This window comes from Mustelus asterias, chromosome 22 (genome assembly GCF_964213995.1).
Source record: "Mustelus asterias chromosome 22, sMusAst1.hap1.1, whole genome shotgun sequence".
Lineage (NCBI taxonomy): Eukaryota > Metazoa > Chordata > Chondrichthyes > Carcharhiniformes > Triakidae > Mustelus > Mustelus asterias.
The window spans coordinates 57,150,547-57,170,264 of record NC_135822.1 but is presented as its reverse complement, the minus strand read 5'-3'; the positions used below and the strand labels follow the sequence as shown (position 1 = coordinate 57,170,264).

At 50.3% G+C, this 19,718-nt stretch overlaps 1 protein-coding gene across 1 annotated transcript in view; it reads right to left on the bottom strand.

The window, feature by feature from the left end:
* The window catches only part of LOC144510036 (bone morphogenetic protein 1-like), a 307,138-nt gene that overhangs the window by 108,628 nt on the left and 178,792 nt on the right, over window positions 1-19,718 (bottom strand). Inside the window, exons 8-9 of the mRNA XM_078239242.1 lie at window positions 14,018-14,196; window positions 13,163-13,268 (exon numbers count right to left, since the gene is read on the bottom strand). Of these exons, the coding sequence (XP_078095368.1) occupies window positions 13,163-13,268; window positions 14,018-14,196 (285 nt within the window). The remainder of the gene's footprint in view (window positions 1-13,162; window positions 13,269-14,017; window positions 14,197-19,718) is intronic.

The window sequence follows — 19,718 nt, the reverse complement described above, 5'->3', positions numbered from 1 at the left end:
AGCTTCTTCCCTGCTGCTGTCAGACTTTTGAATGGACCTACCTCGCACTAAGTTGATCTTTCTCTACACCCTGGCTATGACTGTAGCACTACGTTCTGCACCCTCTCCTTTCCTTCTCTATGGGCGGTATGCTTTGTCTGAAACCAAAAGAGAAAATGCTGGAATATCTCAGCAGGTCTGGCAGAATCTCTAAGGAGAGAAAAGAGCTGACGTTTCGAGTCCAGATGACCCTTTGTCAAAACGTCAACTCTTTTCTCTCCTTACAGATGCTGCCAGACCTGCTGAGATTTTCCAGCATTTTCTCTTTTGGCTTCAGAATCCAGCACCCGCAGTAATTTGCTTTTATGGTGTGTTTTGTCTGTATAGTGTGCAAGAAATAATACTTTTCGCTGTATACTAGTACATGTGACAATAATAAATCAAATCAAATGATGTTTCAATAAGATCATTCTGTTTTCTTCTGTGTTGAACTGAGTCCAGACCCAATCATTCCTTCCGAGACACTCTCAGGAGTCAGTCTTGTGAACCTTTTCTGAACTGCCTTTGGTGAAAGTATATCCCCCCTTGAGTAAGGAGGCCACAACTGCACACAGCATCCAGGTTTACGAGCAAGCCCTTCCAAAGAAGGGAGGAAAATGCCAATTGAACAGACAGCTCACTGGAGAATTTGTGTTCCAAACCTTCAGATCTACTCCTGCCTATCGAAAAAACTAATCCGATGTGTAAGGGGAATGAACAGGTGAGGTGGGCTGGACAGAATCATAGAATCCCTACAGTGCAGAAGGAGGCCATTCGGCCATCGAGTCTGCACCGACCACAAACTCACACAGGCCCTACCCCTGTAACCCCATGTACTTACCCTAGCTAGTCCCCCTGACACTAAGGGACAATTTAGCATGGCCAATCCACCTAAACTGCACATCTTTGGACACTAAGGGGCAACTTAGAATGGCCAATCCACCTAACCTGAACATCTTTGGACACTAAGAGGCAATTTAGCATGGCCAATCCACCTAACCTACACATCTTTGGACACTAAGGGGCAATTTAGCATGGCCAATCCACCTAACCTGCACATCTTTGGACACTAAGGGGCAATTTAGAATGGCCAATCCACCTAACCCGCACATCTTTGGACACTAAGAGGCAATTTAGCATGGCCAATCCACCTAACCTACACATCTTTGGACACTAAGGAGCAATTTAGCATGGCCAATCCACCGAACCTACACATCTTTGGACACTAAGGAGCAATTTAGCATGGCCAATCCACCTAACCTGCACATCTTTGGTCACTAAGGGGCAATTTAGCATGGCCAATCCACCGAACCTACACATCTTTGGATACTAAGAGGCAATTTAGCATGGCCAATCCACCTAACCCACACATCTTTGGATACTAAGGAGCAATTTAGCATGGCCAATCCACCTAACCTGCACATCTTTGGTCACTAAGGGGCAATTTAGCATAGCCAATCCACCTAACCCGCACATCTTTGGTCACTAAGGGGCAATTTAGCATGGCCAATCCACCTAACCTGCACATCTTTGGGCACGAAGGGGCAATTTATCATGGCCAATCCATCTAACCTGCACATCTTTGGACTGTGGGAGGAGACCAGAGCGCCCGGAGGAAACCCACGCAGACACGGGGAGAACGACAGTTTCACTGTGCCAAGGGGAGGGATTATGCCCGCACACGTACAGAAGTCACAGTTCAACTCTGTGATAAAGGCAGGGTTCACAACGCTCATCTCTTTACTTAATATCAAGAAACCCAGACAGAAGTCCAAGACCCTGAGAACAGGACAGTGCCAAGGCTGAACCTAGGGGAGCTCAGGGGGTAGCAGTGGAGGCAATGCGTGGCCTGAAGAACATGTGATGACAGGAATGACGTGGGCAATTCAGGAATTTTACAGCTTTGAACTCCGAGATAAGAAAAGTTAGAGAGATCGTGACATATTTCCAATTCGGGGATTCAGCCAATCGGGGATAAAGAACATAAGAACTAGGAGCAGGAGTAGGCCATCTGGCCCCTCGAGCCTGCTCTGCCATTCAATAAGATCATGGCTGATCTTTTCGTGGACTCAGCTCCACTTACCCACCCGCTCACCATAACCCTTAATTCCTTTACTGTTCAAAAGAGGGAGGAAGGAAAAGCAGAAGTCTCACTTTATTTTATCTCACGGCAGAGGCTGCCAATAGATTCTGATTGTGTTTTTGAAAGGTTTAAGGTAAAGGAAAAATTTAAAATACAGGACATCCGTAACATCTCCCCTTGACGTTCATTACCCCACTGTCCTGAATCTCCCATTAACATCATAGAGTCATAGAGGTTTACAGCATGGAAACAGGCCCTTTGGCCCAACTTGTCCATACCATCCTTTTTTTAAATCACTTAGCTAGTCCCAATTGCCCGCATTTGGCCCATATCCCTCTATACCCGTCTTGCCCATGTCACTGTCTAAACGCTTTTTAAAAGACAAAATTGTACCCGCCTCTACTACTACCTCTGGCAGCTCGTTCCAGACACTCACCACCCTCTGTGTGAAAAAATTGCCCCTCTGGACCCTTTTGTATCTCTCCCCTCTCACCTTAAACCTATGCCCACTAGTTTTAGACTCCCCTACCTTTGGGAAAAGATATTGACTATCTAGCTGATCTGTGCCCCTCATTATTTTATAGACCTCTATAAGATCACCCCTCAGCCTCCTACGCTCCAGAGAAAAAAGTTCCAGTCGATCCAGCCTCTCCTTATAACTCAAACCATCAAGACCCGGTAGCATCCTAGTAAATCCTTTCTGCACTCTTTCTAGTTTAATAATATCCTTTCTATAGTAGGCTGACCAGATCATCCTGGGGGTCACCACTGGCCAGAAACTGAACTGGACCAGCCATGTCAAACCTCTGCCTACAAATGTAAGTTAGAATCTGGGAATTCTCAGGAGGGTAACTCAGTGAGTAACTCACCTCCTGACTCCCCAAAGCCTGCCCACTATCTACAAGGCACAAGTCAGGAGTGTGATGGAATACTCCCCACTTGCCTGGATGGGTGCAGTTCCAACAACACTCAAGAAGCAAGTGGAGCGGCACGGTGGCACAGTGGTTAGCACTGCTGCCTCACAGCACCAGGGGCCTGGGTTTGATTCCCAGCTTGGGTCAATGGCTGTGTGGAATTTGCACATTCTCCCCCTGTGGGTTTCCTCCGGGTGCTCCGGTTTCCTCCCACAGTCTGAAAGACTTGCATTGGTTAGGTGCATTGACCCAAACAGGCGCTGGAGTGCGGCGATTTGGGGAATTTCACAGTAACTTCATTGCAATGTTAATGTAAGCCTTACTTGTGACCAATAAATAAACTTTAACTTTAGCTCAGCACCATCCAGGACAAAGCAGCCCCGCTTGATTGGCACCCCATCCACAAACATCCACTCCCCCCACCACCGACGCTCAGTAGCAGCAGTGTGTACCATCTTCAAGATGCACTGCAGCAACTCATCCTTAGACAGCACCTTCCAAACCCACGACCACTACCATTTAGAATGAGAGGGCAGGAGATTCTTGGGAGCAACACCATCTGCAAGATCTCCTACAAGTCACACACACCAACCTGACTTGGAACTTTATCGCCGTTCCTTCACTGTCGCTGGATCAAAATCCTGGAACTCAGTACCAAGCAACACACTGAATACACCTGCGACACATGCACTGTAGTGATTCAAGAGGGCAGCACACCACCAACCACCTTGTCAAGGGCAATTAGGGAAGGGCAATAAGTGCTGGCCTGGCAAGTAGCATTCATATCCCATGAGCAAATGTGGGGAGGCGATGGCCTAGTGGTGTTATCGCTGGACTATTAATCTGGAAACTCAGCTAATGTTCTGGGGACCTGGGTTCGAATCCCCGCCACGGCAGATGGTGGAATTTGAATTCTATAAAATTATCTGGAATTAAGAATCTACTGATGACCATGGAACCATTGTCGGAAAAACCCATCTGGTTCACTAATGTCCTTTAGGGAAGGAAATCTGCCATCCTTACCCGGTCTGGCCTACATGTTATTCCAATGTGCTCTCAACTGCCCTCTGAAATGGCCTAGCGAGCCACTCAGTTCAAGAGCAACTAGGGATGGACAATAAATGCTAGCCCAGCCAGTGACGCCCATGTCCCATGAATGAATAAAAAAAATAATAAACTGAGGACTCTGGATCTGTACTTGTTGGAGTTTCGAAGGATGAGGGGGGATCTTATTGAAACTTACAGGATACTGCGAGGCTTGGATCGAGTGGACGTGGGGAAGATGTGTCCACGAGTAGGAAAAACTAGAACCAGAGGGCACAACCTCAGGCTAAAGGGACGATCCTTTAAAACAGAGATGAGGAGGAATTTCTTCAGCCAGAGAGTGGTGAATCTGTGGAACTCTTTGCCGCAGAAGGCTGTGGAGGCCGGGTCATTGAGTGTCTTTAAGACAGAGATAGGTTCTTGATTAATAAGGGGATCAACGGTTATGGGGAAAAGGCAGGAGAATGGGGATGAGAAAAAAATCAGCCATGATTGAATAGCGGAGCAGACTTAATGGGCCGAGTGGCCTAATTCTGCTCCTATGTCTTATTGGATAACATAAACAAACTCTGACAATCCTGACATAAGACAAATGACTCTAAGCTGTAACAGTTCTTGGTCTACAGCCAACCTGCAGTTCTCAAGAATGCTGCTGACCCTAAGTTTAAAACTATAAGTTTTTGCGAGGAGGGCCCCACTGCAAAATTTTCATCTGGACTACCTCAACAAGGGCTGGTGATAAATTAAGATTCTTGGACAGCTCGCTCACATAATATTATCGACATCTATTGTGACAGAGAAAGTAAAAGTGAAAAGTCTGTTTGTTTTGGCAGGGCCTGTTCTTGCCTATTCTCAAAATGAAGAAAAATAGATTAAATCTACAGCCCGGCAACCAAGTCTTCCTCATGTGTGTGGCCGGGAAAGCAGCTTTCGTTCGATGTTCGAGATTAACAACCATCCAGCGGTTTCAGCTGGCACGGCGTGAATGGTTGCGATGCCACCAGGAATGGGTCGCTCAGGCAGACTGTGGGTGATGGTCTGACTTGGATGGCCAATTTTAGCTGTTCCTCATGTTCTACATGCGCAGCAAGAGGACCTTCCCTGGCCCGTCCTCGAGCAGTGGATGGGTGAAACCTGGCACTTGTTTTTTTTAATTCATTTGTGGGACGTGGGCGTCGCTGGCTGGGCCCAGCATTTATTGCCCATCCCTAGTTGCCCTAGGAGGGTAGTTGAGAGTCAACCACATTGCTGTGGCTCTGGAGTCACATGTAGGCCAGACCGGGTAAGGACGGCAGATTTCCTTCCCTAAAGGACATTAGTGACCCAGATGGGTTTTACACCCAGAATGGCCAACTTTTATTATTATTTATCCATGGGACATGGGCGTCGCTGGCTGGGCCAGCATTTACTGCCCATCCCTAGTTGCCCAAGGACAGTTCAGAGTCAACCACATTGCTGTGGCTCTGGAGTCACATGTAGGCCAGACCAGGGTGAGGATGGCAGATTTCCTTCCCTAAAGGACATTAGTGACCCAGATGGGTTTTTCCGACAATGGGTCATCAGCAGATTCTTAATTCCAGATATTTTTTATTCAAATTCAACGATCTGCCGTGGCAGGATTCGAACCCGGGTCCCCAGAACATTAGCTGAGTTTCTGGATGAATAGTCTAGTGATAACACCACTAGGCCATCACCTCCCTGGTTGTCAATTACCAGGTTGTGGTTGGTGATGTTAGCAATCAACCAGGAGGTGTGCCCTGTAGAGGTGGGCCCGTCGTCAGTGTGGAATGTGTTCCAGTCGGGAACGCAGGAATTCAGATGCGTGCGTGGGGTTTTTTTTAGGTCCTGCAACAATGGGAGTGCTTTGTTAGCTGTGGTGTTCTTTGCAGAGGATGCTTTCCCTGCGAACTTCAGGAGGTTGGTTCACTGTGTGCCAGCACAGGGAGCCACATGGGACTCGATGTCCCAGAAATAATCCCCAAGGTGGACATCCCAAAGGTGGACATCCACCATATTGTGTGGCACCTCCTGAGCTAGGTTGAGCAGGAGCACTCTGCTGTTTGTAGATAGACCAAGGCAGGTGAAGAAGTGCGTAGCGTCTTGGTGGGCAGGTGGTACCCGGCAGCCTCCGCACGGGATTCACTCTCGTCCTGACCTTGGCTCCAGTTGTTCTGGAGATGTTGCTGGTAGGGGCAGCACGGTGGCACAGTGGTTGGCACTGGTGCCTCACAGCGCCAGGGATCCAGATTCAATTCCGGCCTCGAGTCACTGTCTGTGTGGAGTTTGCACGTTCTCCCATGTGTCTGCGTGGGTTTCCTCCGGGTGCTCCGGTTTCCTACCACACTCCAAAGATGTGCGGGTTAGGTGGATTGGCCATGCTAAACTGCCCCTTAGTGTTCAAAGATGTGCAGGTTGGGTGGATTGGCTGTGCTAAATTGACCCTAGTATCAAAAGGATTAGCAGGGTAAGTACGTGAGGTTATGGGGGTAGGGCCTGGGTGGGTTTGTAGTCAGTGCAGACTCGATGGGCCAAATGGCCTCCTTCTTCCCTGTATGGATTCGATGATTCTATGAAGTCAAAGTACGATCAAGAACGATGCCAAGATATTGGGTCATAGGTGACTTGTTGACCACAGAATTGGACATGAAGTTCTCCCCTAACCTTTGAGCTGTTCAGGTGAAGGCTGAAACAACAGTTTTTCTTAATGGAAGAGGTGAAGAAGGCATTCGGCATGCTTGGTTTCATTGCTCAGTATATTGAATACAGGAGTTGGGACGTCTTGTCGAAGTTGTACAAGACATTGGTAAGGCCACACTTGAAATACTGTGTACAGTTCTGGTCACCCTATTATAGAAAGGATATTATTAAACTAGAAAGAGTGCAGAGAAGATTTACTAGGATGTTACCGGGACTTGATGGTTTGAATTATAAGGAGAGGCTGGATAGACTGGGACTTTTTCCTCTGGAGCGTAGGAGGCTTAGGGGTGATCTTATAGAGGTCTATAAAATAATGAGGGGCATAGAGCAACTAGATAGTCAACATCTTTTCTCAAAGGTAGGGGAGTCTAAAACTAGAGGGCATAGGTTTAAGGTGAGAGGGGAGCGAGGGCTGGAAAGAGTGCAGAGGAGATTTACCAGGATGCTGCCTGGTTTGGAGGGTAGGTCTTATGAGGAAAGGTTGAGGGAGCTAGGGCTGTTCTCTCTGGAGCGGAGGAGGTTGAGGGGAGACTTAATAGAGGTTTATAAAATGATGAAGGGGATAGATAGAGTGAACGTTCAAAGACTATTTCCTCGGGTGGATGGAGCTATTACAAGGGGGCATAACTATAGGGTTCGTGGTGGGAGATATAGGAAGGATATCAGAGGTAGGTTCTTTACGCAGAGAGTGGTTGGGGTGTGGAATGGACTGCCTGCAGTGAAAGTGGAGTCAGACACTTTAGGAACATTTAAGCGGTTATTGGATAGGCACATGGAGCACACCAGGGTGATAGGGAGTGGGATAGCTTGATCTTGGTTTCAGATAAAGCTCGGCACAACATCGTGGGCCGAAGGGCCTGTTCTTTGATGTACTGTTCTATGTTCTAGTTGCAAAAGGGTCCAGAGGGGCAATTCTTTCACACAGAGGGTGGTGAGTGTCTGGAACGAGCTGCCAGAGGTAGTAGTAGAGGCGGGTACAATTCTGTCTTTTGAAAAGCGTTACATGGGTAAGATGGGTATCGAGGGCCAAACGCGGGCAATTGGGACTAGCTTAGGGGTTAAAAAAAGGGAAGGCATGGACAAGTTGGGCTGAAGAGCCTGTTTCCGTACTGTGAATTTCTATGACCCTATGACTCTAGGCTTCCAAAGAACTCGGATCTTCAGTGAGTGATTTCACAATGTCCTAACATTCTTTAGCTGGGAAGTCAGTTAAAAACCCACTGGAAGGAGATCAAACAATACATGGTCAACTGGTGCTGGGACTGGACAGCTAATAGCACAGAGGCTGCTGCAGTCAGCTCTTGAATCTGTTTGTTGTGATCTCACCCAGAAGGACTGTGCATTCATCACTGACTCAGTCGGACTGTGTGCACTTTAAGCTATTGTGGAGGATGATGGAGAAAGCGGGAAGGACGGACAGAGTGTCCAAGAGGCAACGGAAATGCAAGGGCACTTCTTTAAATCAGATACGGAGCAGGGGTGAACAAGACATTCTTGGCACGGTTGAGTCAGAGGTGTGATTACACAAACGAAGGCTGTCTTAGCAGGAACTTAGACGATTACTTTGATCAAAATTTTCAAGGTATAAAGGGGAACAGAGAGGTTAGAAACATAGAAAAACTACAGCACAAAACAGGCCCTTCGGCCCCACAAGTTGTGCCGAACATATCCCGACCTTTTAGGCCTACCTATAACCCTCCATCCCATTAAGTCCCATATACTCATCCAGGAGTCTCTTAAAAGACCCTATTGAGTTTGCCTCCACCACCACTGACGGCAGCCGATTCCACTCGCCCACCATCCTCTGTGAAAAACTTCCCCCTAACATTTCCCCTGTACCTACCCCCCAGCACCTTAAACCTGTGTCCTCTCGTAGCAGCCATTTCCACCCTGGGAAAAAGCCTCTGAGAGTCCACCCGATCTGTGCCTCTCAACATCTTATATACCTCTGTTAGGTCTCCTCTCATCCTACGTCTCTCCAAGGAGAAAAGACCGAGCTCCCTCAGCCTACCCTCATAAGGCATGCCACTCAATCCAGGCAACATCCTTGTAAATCTCCTCTGCACCCTTTCAATCTTTTCCACATCCTTCCTGTAATGAGGCGACCAGAACTGAGCACAGTACTGCAACTGGGGTCTGACGAGGGTCTTATATAGCTGCATCATTATCCCCGGACTCCTAAACTCAATCCCTCGATTGATAAAGGCCAGCACACCATACGCCTTCTTAACCACCTCCTCCACCTGCGGGGCTGATTTTAGAGTCCTATGGACCCGGACCCCAAGGTCCTTCTGATCCTCTACAGTACTAAGAGTCTTTCCCTTTATATTGTACTCCTTCATCCCATTTGACCTGCCAAAATGGACCACAATGCATTTATCTGATAAAGGGAAACTATTTTTGTTAGAATCATAGATTCATAGAATCCCTACATTGCCATTCGGCCCATCGAGTTTGCAGTGATCACAATCCCACCCAGGCCCTATCCCCATAACCCCATGCATTTACCCTAGCTGACACTAAGGGGCAATTTATCCTGGCCAATCAACCTAACCCGCACATTTTTGGACTGTGAGAGGAAACCGGAGCACCGGGAGGAAACCCACGCAGACACGGGGAAGAACGTGCAAACTCCGCACAGTGACCCGAGGCCGGGAATCGAACCCGCGTCCCTGGCGCTGTGAGGCAGCTGCGCTAACCACTGCGCCACCGTGCCGTCCCCGGGGAATCTAGGGCTAGGGAGTACAGTTTAAAAACTAAAGCCAGATACTTTGGGAGCAACACACAAAGGGTGGGAGAAGTTTGGAACTCTTCCTCAAACAGCAGTTGTGACACGATCAGCTGTTCATTTTAAACTGAGATTGAATGATATTTCTGATCATCCTGGACTTGGATATCAATTATCCGTCCAACAAGCCTGCAGCCATGAACTAGTCACTCCTGCGGTCCATTCAGTTAACCACAAAAGAAACTCAGAGGGAGGAGTATTATACTTTGGCTTCCTGTCTAATCAGACTTTTTCTAAACAACGGATCTCTGACTGAACTGGGCCACACTGCGAGAAAGAGCTTGCCTTTAGAGAGCGCTTTTCACAAACCTCAGAATGACCCAGAGTGCGTCACAGCCAGTGGCATACCAGTCAATTGCAGTCACTAACACAAATACACAGCAGGATCCCACATATTATCTTACCGAAGGAAGAACATATTTACCTCAGAGGGAATGCAACGAAGGTTCACCTTAGGAGGAGGAGATTGTCCTCTACAGAGAGACTGAGTAGACTAGGCCTATATTCCCTCGTGGCAATTCATGTTGCAGCTTTATAGAACCTTGGTTAGGCCGCACTTGGAATATAGTGTTCAATTCTGGTCGCCACACTACCAGAAGGCTGTGGAGTCTTTGGAGAGGGTACAGAAAAGATTTACCAGGATGTTGCCTGGTTCGGAGGGCATTAGCGATGAGGAGAGGTTGGAGAAACTTGGTTTGTTCTCACTGGAACGACGGAGGTCGAGGGGCGACCTGATAGAAGTCTACAAGATTATGAGAGGCATGGACAGGGTGGATAGTCAGAAGCTTTTTCCCCAGGGTGGAAGAGTCAATTACTCGGGGGACACAGGTTTAAGGTGCGAGGGGCAAGGTTTAAAGGAGATGTACGAGGCAGGTTTTTTACACAGAGGGTGGTGGGTGCCTGGAACTCGCTGCCGGGGTGGAGGTAGTGGAAGCGGATACGATAGTGAGTTTTAAGGGGCGTCTTGACAAATACATGAATAGGATGGGAACAGAGGGATATGGTCGCCGGAAGGGTAGGGGGTTTTAGTTCAGACATGGTCGGTGCAGGCTTGGAGGGCCGAAGGGCCTATTCCTGTGCTGTAATTTTCTTTGTTCTTTGTTAAATAGTAAGCTGATGAATGCACCAGTTAAATGTTGGCCAGTATTCCAGGAGAACTCACCTGATGTGCTTTGAATTGTGCCAAAGGATCTTTTATATCCGCCAGGATAGCAGATAATAATTCCTGCAAAGCCCAGGGCTTCAGCACTCCTTCAATACATCTCTCGGAGAGGCCTCAAACTCCCAATATTGCCTCTCAGACAATGCACCTCTCCCAAGTACTGCCGCTCGTTCAGTACTGACCCTCTGACAGTGCAGCACTCCCACAGTACTGACCCTCTGACAGTGCAGCACTCCCTCAGTACTGACCCTCTGACAGTGCAGCACTCCCTCATGTCTGACCCTCTGACAGTGCAGCACTCCCTCAGTGCTGACCCTCTGAGAGTGCAGCACTCCCTCAGTACTGACCCTCTGACAGTGCAGCACTCCCTCATGTCTGACCCTCTGACAGTGCAGCACTCCCTCAGTACTGACCCTCTGACAATGCAGCGCTCCCTCAGTACTGACCCTCTGACAGTGCAGCGCTCCCTCAGTACTGACCCTCTGACAGTGCAGCACTCCCTCAGCACTGACCCTCTGACAGTGCGGCACTCCCTCAGCACTGACCCTCTGACAGTGCGGCACTCCCTCAGTACTGACCCTCTGACAGTGCGGCACTCCCTCAGTACTGACCCTCTGACAGTGCAGCACTTCCTGAATACTGACCCTCTGACAGTGCGGCACTGACTCAGTACTGACCCTCTGACAGTGCGGCACTCCCTCAGCACTGACCCTCTGAAAGTGCAGCACTCCCTCAGTACTGACCCTCTGACAGTGCGGCACTCCCTCAGTACTGACCCTCTGACAGTGCAGCGCTCCCTCAGTACTGACCCTCTGACAGTGCGGCACTCCCTCAATACTGACCCTCTGACAGTGCGGCACTCCCTCAGTACTGACCCTCTGACAGTGCGGCACTCCCTCAGTCTTGACCCTCGGACAATGCAGCACTCCCTCAGTACTGACTTTGACAGTGCAGCACTCCCTCAGTACTGACCTTGACAGTGCAGTGCTCCCTCAGTACTGACCCTCTGACAGTGCGGCACTCCCTCAGTACTGACCCTCTGACGGTGCGGCACTCCCTCAGTACTGACCCTCTGACAGTGCGACACTCCCTCAGTACTGACCCTCTGACAGTGCAGCGCTCCCTCAGTACTGACCCTCTGACAATGCGGCACTCCCTCAGTACTGACCCTCTGACAGTGCAGCACTTCCTGAATACTGACCCTCTGACAGTGCGGCACTCCCTCAGTACTGACCCTCTGACAGTGCGGCACTCCCTCAGCACTGACCCTCTGAAAGTGCAGCACTCCCTCAGTACTGACCCTCTGACAGTGCAGCACTCCCTCATGTCTGACCCTCTGACAGTGCAGCGCTCCCTCAGTACTGACCCTCTGACAGTGCGGCACTCCCTCAGTACTGACCCTCTGACAGTGCGGCACTCGCTCAGCACTGACCCTCTGAAAGTGCAGCACTCCCTCAGTACTGACCCTCTGACAGTGCAGCGCTCCCTCAGTACTGACCCTCTGACAGTGCGGCACTCCCTCAGTACTGACCCTCTGACAGTGTGGCACTCCCTCAGTACTGACCCTCTGACAGTGCAGCGCTCCCTCAGTACTGACCCTCTGACAGTGCGGCACTCCCTCAGTACTGACCCTCTGACAGTGCGGCACTCCCTCAGTCTTGACCCTCGGACAATGCAGCTCTCCCTCAGTACTGACCCTCTGACAGTGCGGCACTCCCTCAGTACTGACCTTGACAGTGCAGCACTCCCTCAGTACTGACCTTGACAGTGCAGCACTCCCTCAGTACTGACCCTCTGACAGTGCAGCACTCCCTCAGTACTGACCTTCTGATGGTGCAGCTCTCCCTCAGTACTGACCCTCTGGCAGTGCGGCACTCCCTCAGTACTGACCCTCTGATGGTGCAGCACTCCCTCAGTACTGACCCTCTGACAGTGCAGCACTCCCTCAGTACTGACCCTCTGATGGTGCAGCACTCCCTCAGTACTGACCCTCTGACAGTGCGGCACTCCCTCAGTACTGACCCTCTGACAGTGCAGCACTCCCTCAGTACTGACCCTCTGACAGTGCAGCGCTCCCTCAGTACTGACCCTCTGACAGTGCAGCACTCTTTCAGTACTGACCCTCTGACAGTGCGGCACTCCCTCAGTACTGCCCCTCAGACAGTGCGGCACTCTCTTCGGAGGGATGAGGAAGAGTGGGGATAGGAATGGTTGGGGAGGGGAGAAAGGGGAACAGAAAGAATAGTGAATCTTTGGAGCATCCCTGGAGATTTTAGGAGCCTAATGGACAATGGCTCTACCTCTGACAATGAGAGACATTTACAGTAGGTGTCCCTTGAAGTCAACAACTCCCATTTCCTTGCTGAGCATGTGTACATTCCTGAAAAGAATCACCAACAAATGAGAGGCCGGAAAAGCCTCCAATTAGTCACAAATGATAAAGGCCAGGTTCCAACCTTGAGAAAGTGTTCCGGGCGTAGTGCATGATGCTGTCGAAGTCGTACGTCTCCCCCAGCGAGTCCACCTCGTCCGGCTCCATCTTGAGGAAGTTGTACTCTTGCCCTGTGAGGGGATTTGACAACCGTGAATGGCCCAGTGGCCAAAAAAAAGCACAGCTGTCTGTAACGAGGGGCAGGTGAGGCCGTGGCTTTCCAAGTGCAAATCACAGAAAGACTTTGTTGTGTGTGCGTGTTGTTGTTTATTCGTTCGTGGGACACGGGCGTCGCTGGCTGGACCCAGCATTTATTGCCCATCCCTCGTTGCCCCTTGAGAAGGTGGTGGTGAGCCGCCATCTTGAATCGCTGCAGTCCGCGTGCTGTGAGTTGACCCACAATGCCGTGAGGGAGGGAATTCCAGGATTTTGACCCAGCGACTGCGAAGGAACGGCCGATATGTTTCCAAGACAGGATGGTGAGTGGCTTGGGGGGGAACTTGCAGGTGGTGGTGTTCCCCATGTATCTGCTGCCCTTGTCCTTCTAGATAGAAGTGGTCGTGGGTTTGGAAGGTGCTGTCTAAGGATGAGTTGCTGCAGTGCATCTTGTAGATGGTCCACACTGCTGCTACTGAGCGTCGGTGGTGGAGGGAGTGGGTGTTTGTGGATGGGGTGCCAATCAAGCGGGGCTGCTTTGTCCTGGATGGTGTCGAGCTTCTTGAGTGTTGTTGGAGCCGCACCCATCCAGGCAAGTGGGGAGTATTCCATCACACTCCTGACTTGTAGATGGTGGATAGGCTTTGGGGAGTCAGGAGATGAGTTACGCGCCGCAGTGAGGTGTGCGTGTTTGTGCAAAGTAAGAGGTAGTCGCCACCCTTACCTGGTTGGATGTTCTGCCTTACGATGGTCACGTGGTGGTCTCGGTCGGGTCTTGTGTGCTCATGCCAGAACCCAATGACGTGGCCCAACTCGTGGACGACAATCCCAAATTTATCGCAGTTCTTCCCGATGGATATGGCCTGGGGTCCTCCGCCTCTCCGGCCCACGTAAGAGCAGCAGCTGCACACAGAAGCAAGCCACACACAGCCTTTGTGAGAAAGGGACCAGGCCTTAGGAGGCACAGCAAGAACCTCACTTGGATGAACGAGGCTCCGCCAATAGTGAATACCCCAGGTCCCACCAGTCCCACCTCAGTGCCCTGGCAGCCAGTTTGACTTTGGACAATGCCAATGGGGACATTGAGTGGCTGAAGTTAAAATTAACCCCTAATCCACTTTTAACCCATTAACCCTCAATTTCCATCATAACTTTTCAGCAATGAATTGAAGCACTATGAATTCTCACTGCTCCAGCTCCCTCTCTTCATTACATAGAAACCCTACAGTGCAAAAGGAGGCCATTTGGCCCATCGAGTCTGCACCGACCACAATCCCACCCATGCCCCATCCCCACAACCCCATGCATTTACCCTGACACTAAGGGCCAATTTAGCATGGCCTAACCCGCACATCTTTGGACTGTGGGAGGAAACCGGAGCACCCGGAGGAAACCCACGCAGACACGGGGAGACTCCGCACAGACAGTGTCCCAAACCGGGAATCGAACCTGGGTCCCTGGTGCTGTAAGGCAGCAGTGCTAACCACTATGCCACCCTCCCGAACATCTGCGGATGTTCATCGAAGGAGCTGATATTGTGTTAATTAATATCTCTTTGAATGAAAGAGGGTTGAAGAGCGAGTTGTAGAACAGGAAGCAGAGAGAGAGAGCTCATCAAACAACATGTCATCGAATCACAGAAACCCTACAGTGCAGAAAGAGGCCATTCGGCCCATCGAGTCTGCACCGACCACAACCCCACCCAGGCCCTACCCCCATATCCCGATATATTTTACCCGCTAATCCGTCTAACCTACGCCTCTCAGGACACTAAGGGACAATTTTTAGCATGGCCAATCAACCTAACCCGGACATCTTTGGACTGTGGGAGGAAACCGGAGCACCCGGAGGAAACCCACGCAGATACGGGGAGAATGTGCAAACTCCACACAGACAGTGACCCAAGCCGGGAATCGAACCCAGGTCCCTGGAGCTGTGAAGCAGCAGTGCTAACCACTGTGCTGCCGTGCCGCCCTAATGAGAACCAAAACATTTCAATTCCTATGGATGAAGGCATGCCAAGTCTAAGGAAATAATTGGAGGGTATATGAAGTAGGATACACACCAAACCCAGATTCAATCTGCTAATTTGTCCCCAGCCTTTGAACAGAAGCCAATACTCTGTTCCATAGAGTGGACAGCACAGACACAGGCCATTCGGCCCGACTGGTCCATGCTGTGTTGATGCTCCACACAAGCCTCTTCTTGCCCTGCTTCATCTCAGCCTATCAACGCCCCCTTCTTCCATTCCTGATGGACTATGGTGGCACAGTGGGTTAGCACTGCTGCCTCACAGCACCAGGGACCCGGGTTCGATTCCCGGCTTGGGTCACCGACTTTGCGGAGTTTGCACATTCTCCCCGTGTCTGCGTGGGTTTCCTCCGAGTGCCCCGGTTTCCTTCCACAGTCCGAAAGACGTGCAGGTTGGGTGGATTGGCCATATTAAATTGCCCCTTAGTGCCCAAAGATGTGTGGGTTAGGTTGATTGGCCATGCTAAATTGTCCATAAGTGTCAGGAGGATTAGCAGGGTAAATATGCAGCGTTACGGGGATAGGGATTGTTGTCAGTGCAGGTTAGATGGGCAAAATGGCTTCCTTCTGCACTATAGGGATTTCTGGGAAATGATATGCTTGAGGGATAAACATACCCAGGAGAGCTTCCCCCACTCGCCTTGAAAATAGTGCCCTGGCATCTTTTATTTATTTATTTATTCATTCGTGGTACATGGGCGTCGCTGGCTGGCCAGGATTTATTGCCCATCCCTAGTTGCCGGAGGGCAGTTGAGAGTCAACCGCATTGCTGTGGCTCTGGAGTCACATGTAGGCCAGACCGGGTAAGGACGGCAGATTTCCTTCCCTAAAGGACATTAGTGAACCAGATGGGTTTTTCCGACAATGGTTTCATGGTCATCAGTAGATTCTTAATTCCAGATAATTTTATAGAATTCAAATTCCACAAGTTGCTGTGGCAGGATTCGAACCTGGGTCCTCCAGAACATTTCTGGTGTCACAAGTAGGCTTACATTAACACAGCAATGAAGTTACTGTGAAAATCCCCTAGCCGCCACACTCCGGTGCCTGTTCGGGTTACACTGAGGGAGAATTTAGCACCTAACCAACACGTCTTTCAGACTGTGGGAGGAAACCGGAGCACCCGGAGGAAACCCGCGCAGACACGGGGAGAACGTGCAGACTCCACACAGACAGTGATCCAAGCCGGGAATCGAACCCGGGTCCCTGTGAGGCAGCAGTGCTAACCCACTGTGCCGCCCATGTGGGACCTCAATTGAGATGAAAGCCAAGCTGTTTGGGGAGGTGCGGGGGATGGTGATCAGACGAAGCAGTCCTTCACACAACCAGCAAATATGGAACTCTTCCCCCAGCGCCCTCAATCCAGCTCCCCCCAAAATAAAAACCAAACCGTGGGGGTCATCTGAAAACTTCAAACCTGAGGCTGACACACTTTGGTTGTCTACCGATGCTATGGGACAAAGAGTCAAGTCAAGCGGATGGAGGTGAGATACATATTAGACATGATCCAATGACACTGAATGGAAGAGGCCCAAGTGGCAGATTGGCCCGTTCTGGCGCTCTGTACTCATGTGACTGATCCTAACTGAGCCGCCTCTCGTTCACACTCTGCCTGTTGGTTCTTCCCCAACAGCCTGCAGGCTTCATGTGCCTCACACTACGAGAATAAATCAGATCTCCCGCACCACATGAAGCTGCTGGTGCTTTTCCAACATGAGGAAGGCATTAGTCCCTCGTCTTGGGCAGCTCCGCGGCAGGCCAAGGAGTCCTGTTGACACCAACCAGCTCATGACGGCTCCACAACACTCCACATCTGTTCCTACAGGAAACTGTTAAATCCCCTCTGGCCAAGGTACTTGTTTCAGTGTTGGGGACCTACGGGGAATTGGCCCATGTTTATGATTCAAACACTTCGACCCGAGTGTGCATGACATCATTTGACACCTCTTGGGAAGTGGTTCATTTGTTGCCGTTGCCCCCGAGGAGGGCCGCCTTTTTGTCGGAGGCAGCACGTTCCTGCTTCCTTCCCAAAAGCACGGGGCTTGTGCAGCTGGCTGGGAGCTGAAGGCAAAACAGCTGAAGAAGCTGGAAGAGAAGCCAACGTCCCTTCAGCGCGTCTGAGGGACTGCGGGCATCAACAAGCCTTGGCGATCGTAGCTTTCAGAAGATCATTAACTGAAAGGGGAAAAATAAATTTGGCAGATATAGAACATAGAACAGTACAGCACAGAACAGGCCCTTCGGCCCACGATGTTGTGCCGAGCTTTATCTGAAACCCAGGTCAAGCTATCCCACTCCCTATCATCCTGGTGTGCTCCATGTGCCTATCCAATAACCGCTTAAATGTTCCTAAAGTGTCTGACTCCACTATCACTGCAGGCAGTCCATTCCACACCCCAACCACTCTCTGCGTAAAGAACCTACCTCTGATATCCTTCCTATATCTCCCACCATGAACCCTATAGTTATAGAACATAGAACAGTACAGCACAGAACAGGCCCTTCGGCCCACGATGTTGTGCCGAGCTTTATCTGAAAAAATAAAGAGCATATTATGCCCCCTTGTAATAGCTCCATCCACCCGAGGAAATAGTCTTTGAACGTTCACTCTATCTATCCCCTTCATCATTTTATAAACCTCTATTAAGTCTCCCCTCAGCCTCCTCCGCTCCAGAGAGAACAGCCCGAGCTCCCTCAACCTTTCCTCATAAGAACTACCCTCCAAACCAGGCAGCATCCTGGTAAATCTCCTCTGCACTCTTTCCAGCGCTTCCACATCCTTCTTATAGTGAGGTGACCAGAACTGTACACAATACTCCAAATGTGGTCTCACCAAGGTCCTGTACAGTTGCAGCATAACCCCACGGCTCTTAAACGCCAACCCCCTGTTAATAAAAGCTAACACACTATAGGCCTTCTTCACAGCTCTATCCACTTGAGTGAGGGGGAGGTCAAAAAATGGGTGCATTGCTCCCGTAGAGAGCTGGCACGGGAAGGTGATGGGCTGAATGGCCTTCTGCTGTAGCCCGTCAGTGATTCTTTTACTGTCAGCTGTTTTAGGGCGGCAGCTCTGAGAGTCGGTGATACTGAGGCTAAAACAGTGCGGCGTCAACAGCACTCAACTCAGTTTGAGACTGGGAGGCCAGGGCAGCTGTGTTGGTACACACACAGGGCACGGCATCAATATAACCACTGCCTATGACACGAGTCAAATCGTACTCATAAAAGGGATCGGGTAAATACTTTGAAAGGGATACGAATTGGAGTAGGACTGACTGAATGGGTTCATTCAGCAAGGCCCAGCTTCAATATGTGCTCCTTTCTTCCGATCGATCTTGTAATGTGGTGAGGGAAAATACTGCTCGGGTTGCAAAGGTTGCACACGATGCAATGTCAATATAGTACCTCTTTCAAAGGGCTGGCACAGGCATGGCGCACTGAATGCCCTGCATCTGTGACTCGGAAAAGGATTCAAGGGTTGGTTGTGATTCCATTTTACCCACCTCAACTCTGCCCCCCCCCCCCCCCCCCCCCCCCCCCCCCCCGGTGAGCGTGCACTCAGCAGCCATGTCAATCTCATCCCATGCCAACAATGAACAACGTCACATTGGTGAACTCGGGGATGTTAGTAGAGGGGAGCTGAATCTCAATGAGTAGAGAGATTTCTACTCTGTATCTAACCCCGTGCTGTACCTGTCCTGGGAGAGTTTGATGGGGACAGTGTAAAGGGAGCTTTACTCTGTATCTAACGCCGTGCTGTGCCTGCCCTGGGAGTGTTTGATGGGGACAGTGTAGAGGGAGCTTTACTCTGTATCTAACCCCGTGCTGTACCTGTCCTGGGAGTGTTTGATGGGGAGAGTGTAGAGGGAGCTTTACTCTGTATCTAACCCCGTGCTGTATCTGTCTTGGGAGTGTTTGAAGGGGAGAGTGTAGAGGGAGCTTTACTCTGTATCTAACCCCGTGTTGTACCTGTCCTGGGAGTGTTTGATGGGGACAGTGTAGAGGGAGCTTTACTCTGTATCTAACCCCGTGCTGCACCTGTCCTGGGAGTGTTTGATGGGGTCAGTGAATAGGGAGATTTACTCTGTATCTAACCCTGTGCTGTACTGTCCTGGGAGTGTTTGATGGGGACAGTGTAGAGGGAGTTTTATTCTGTACCTAACCCCGTGCTGCACCTGTCCTGGGAGTGTTTGATGGGGTCAGTGAATAGGGAGATTTACTCTGTATCTAACCCCGTGCTGTACCTGTCCTGGGAGTGTTTGATGGGGGACAGTGTAGAGGGAGCTTTACTCTGTATCTAACCCCGTGCTGTACCTGTCCTGGGAGTGTTTGATGGGGGACAGTGTAGAGGGAGCTTTACTCTGTATCTAACCCCGTGCTGTACCTGTCCTGGG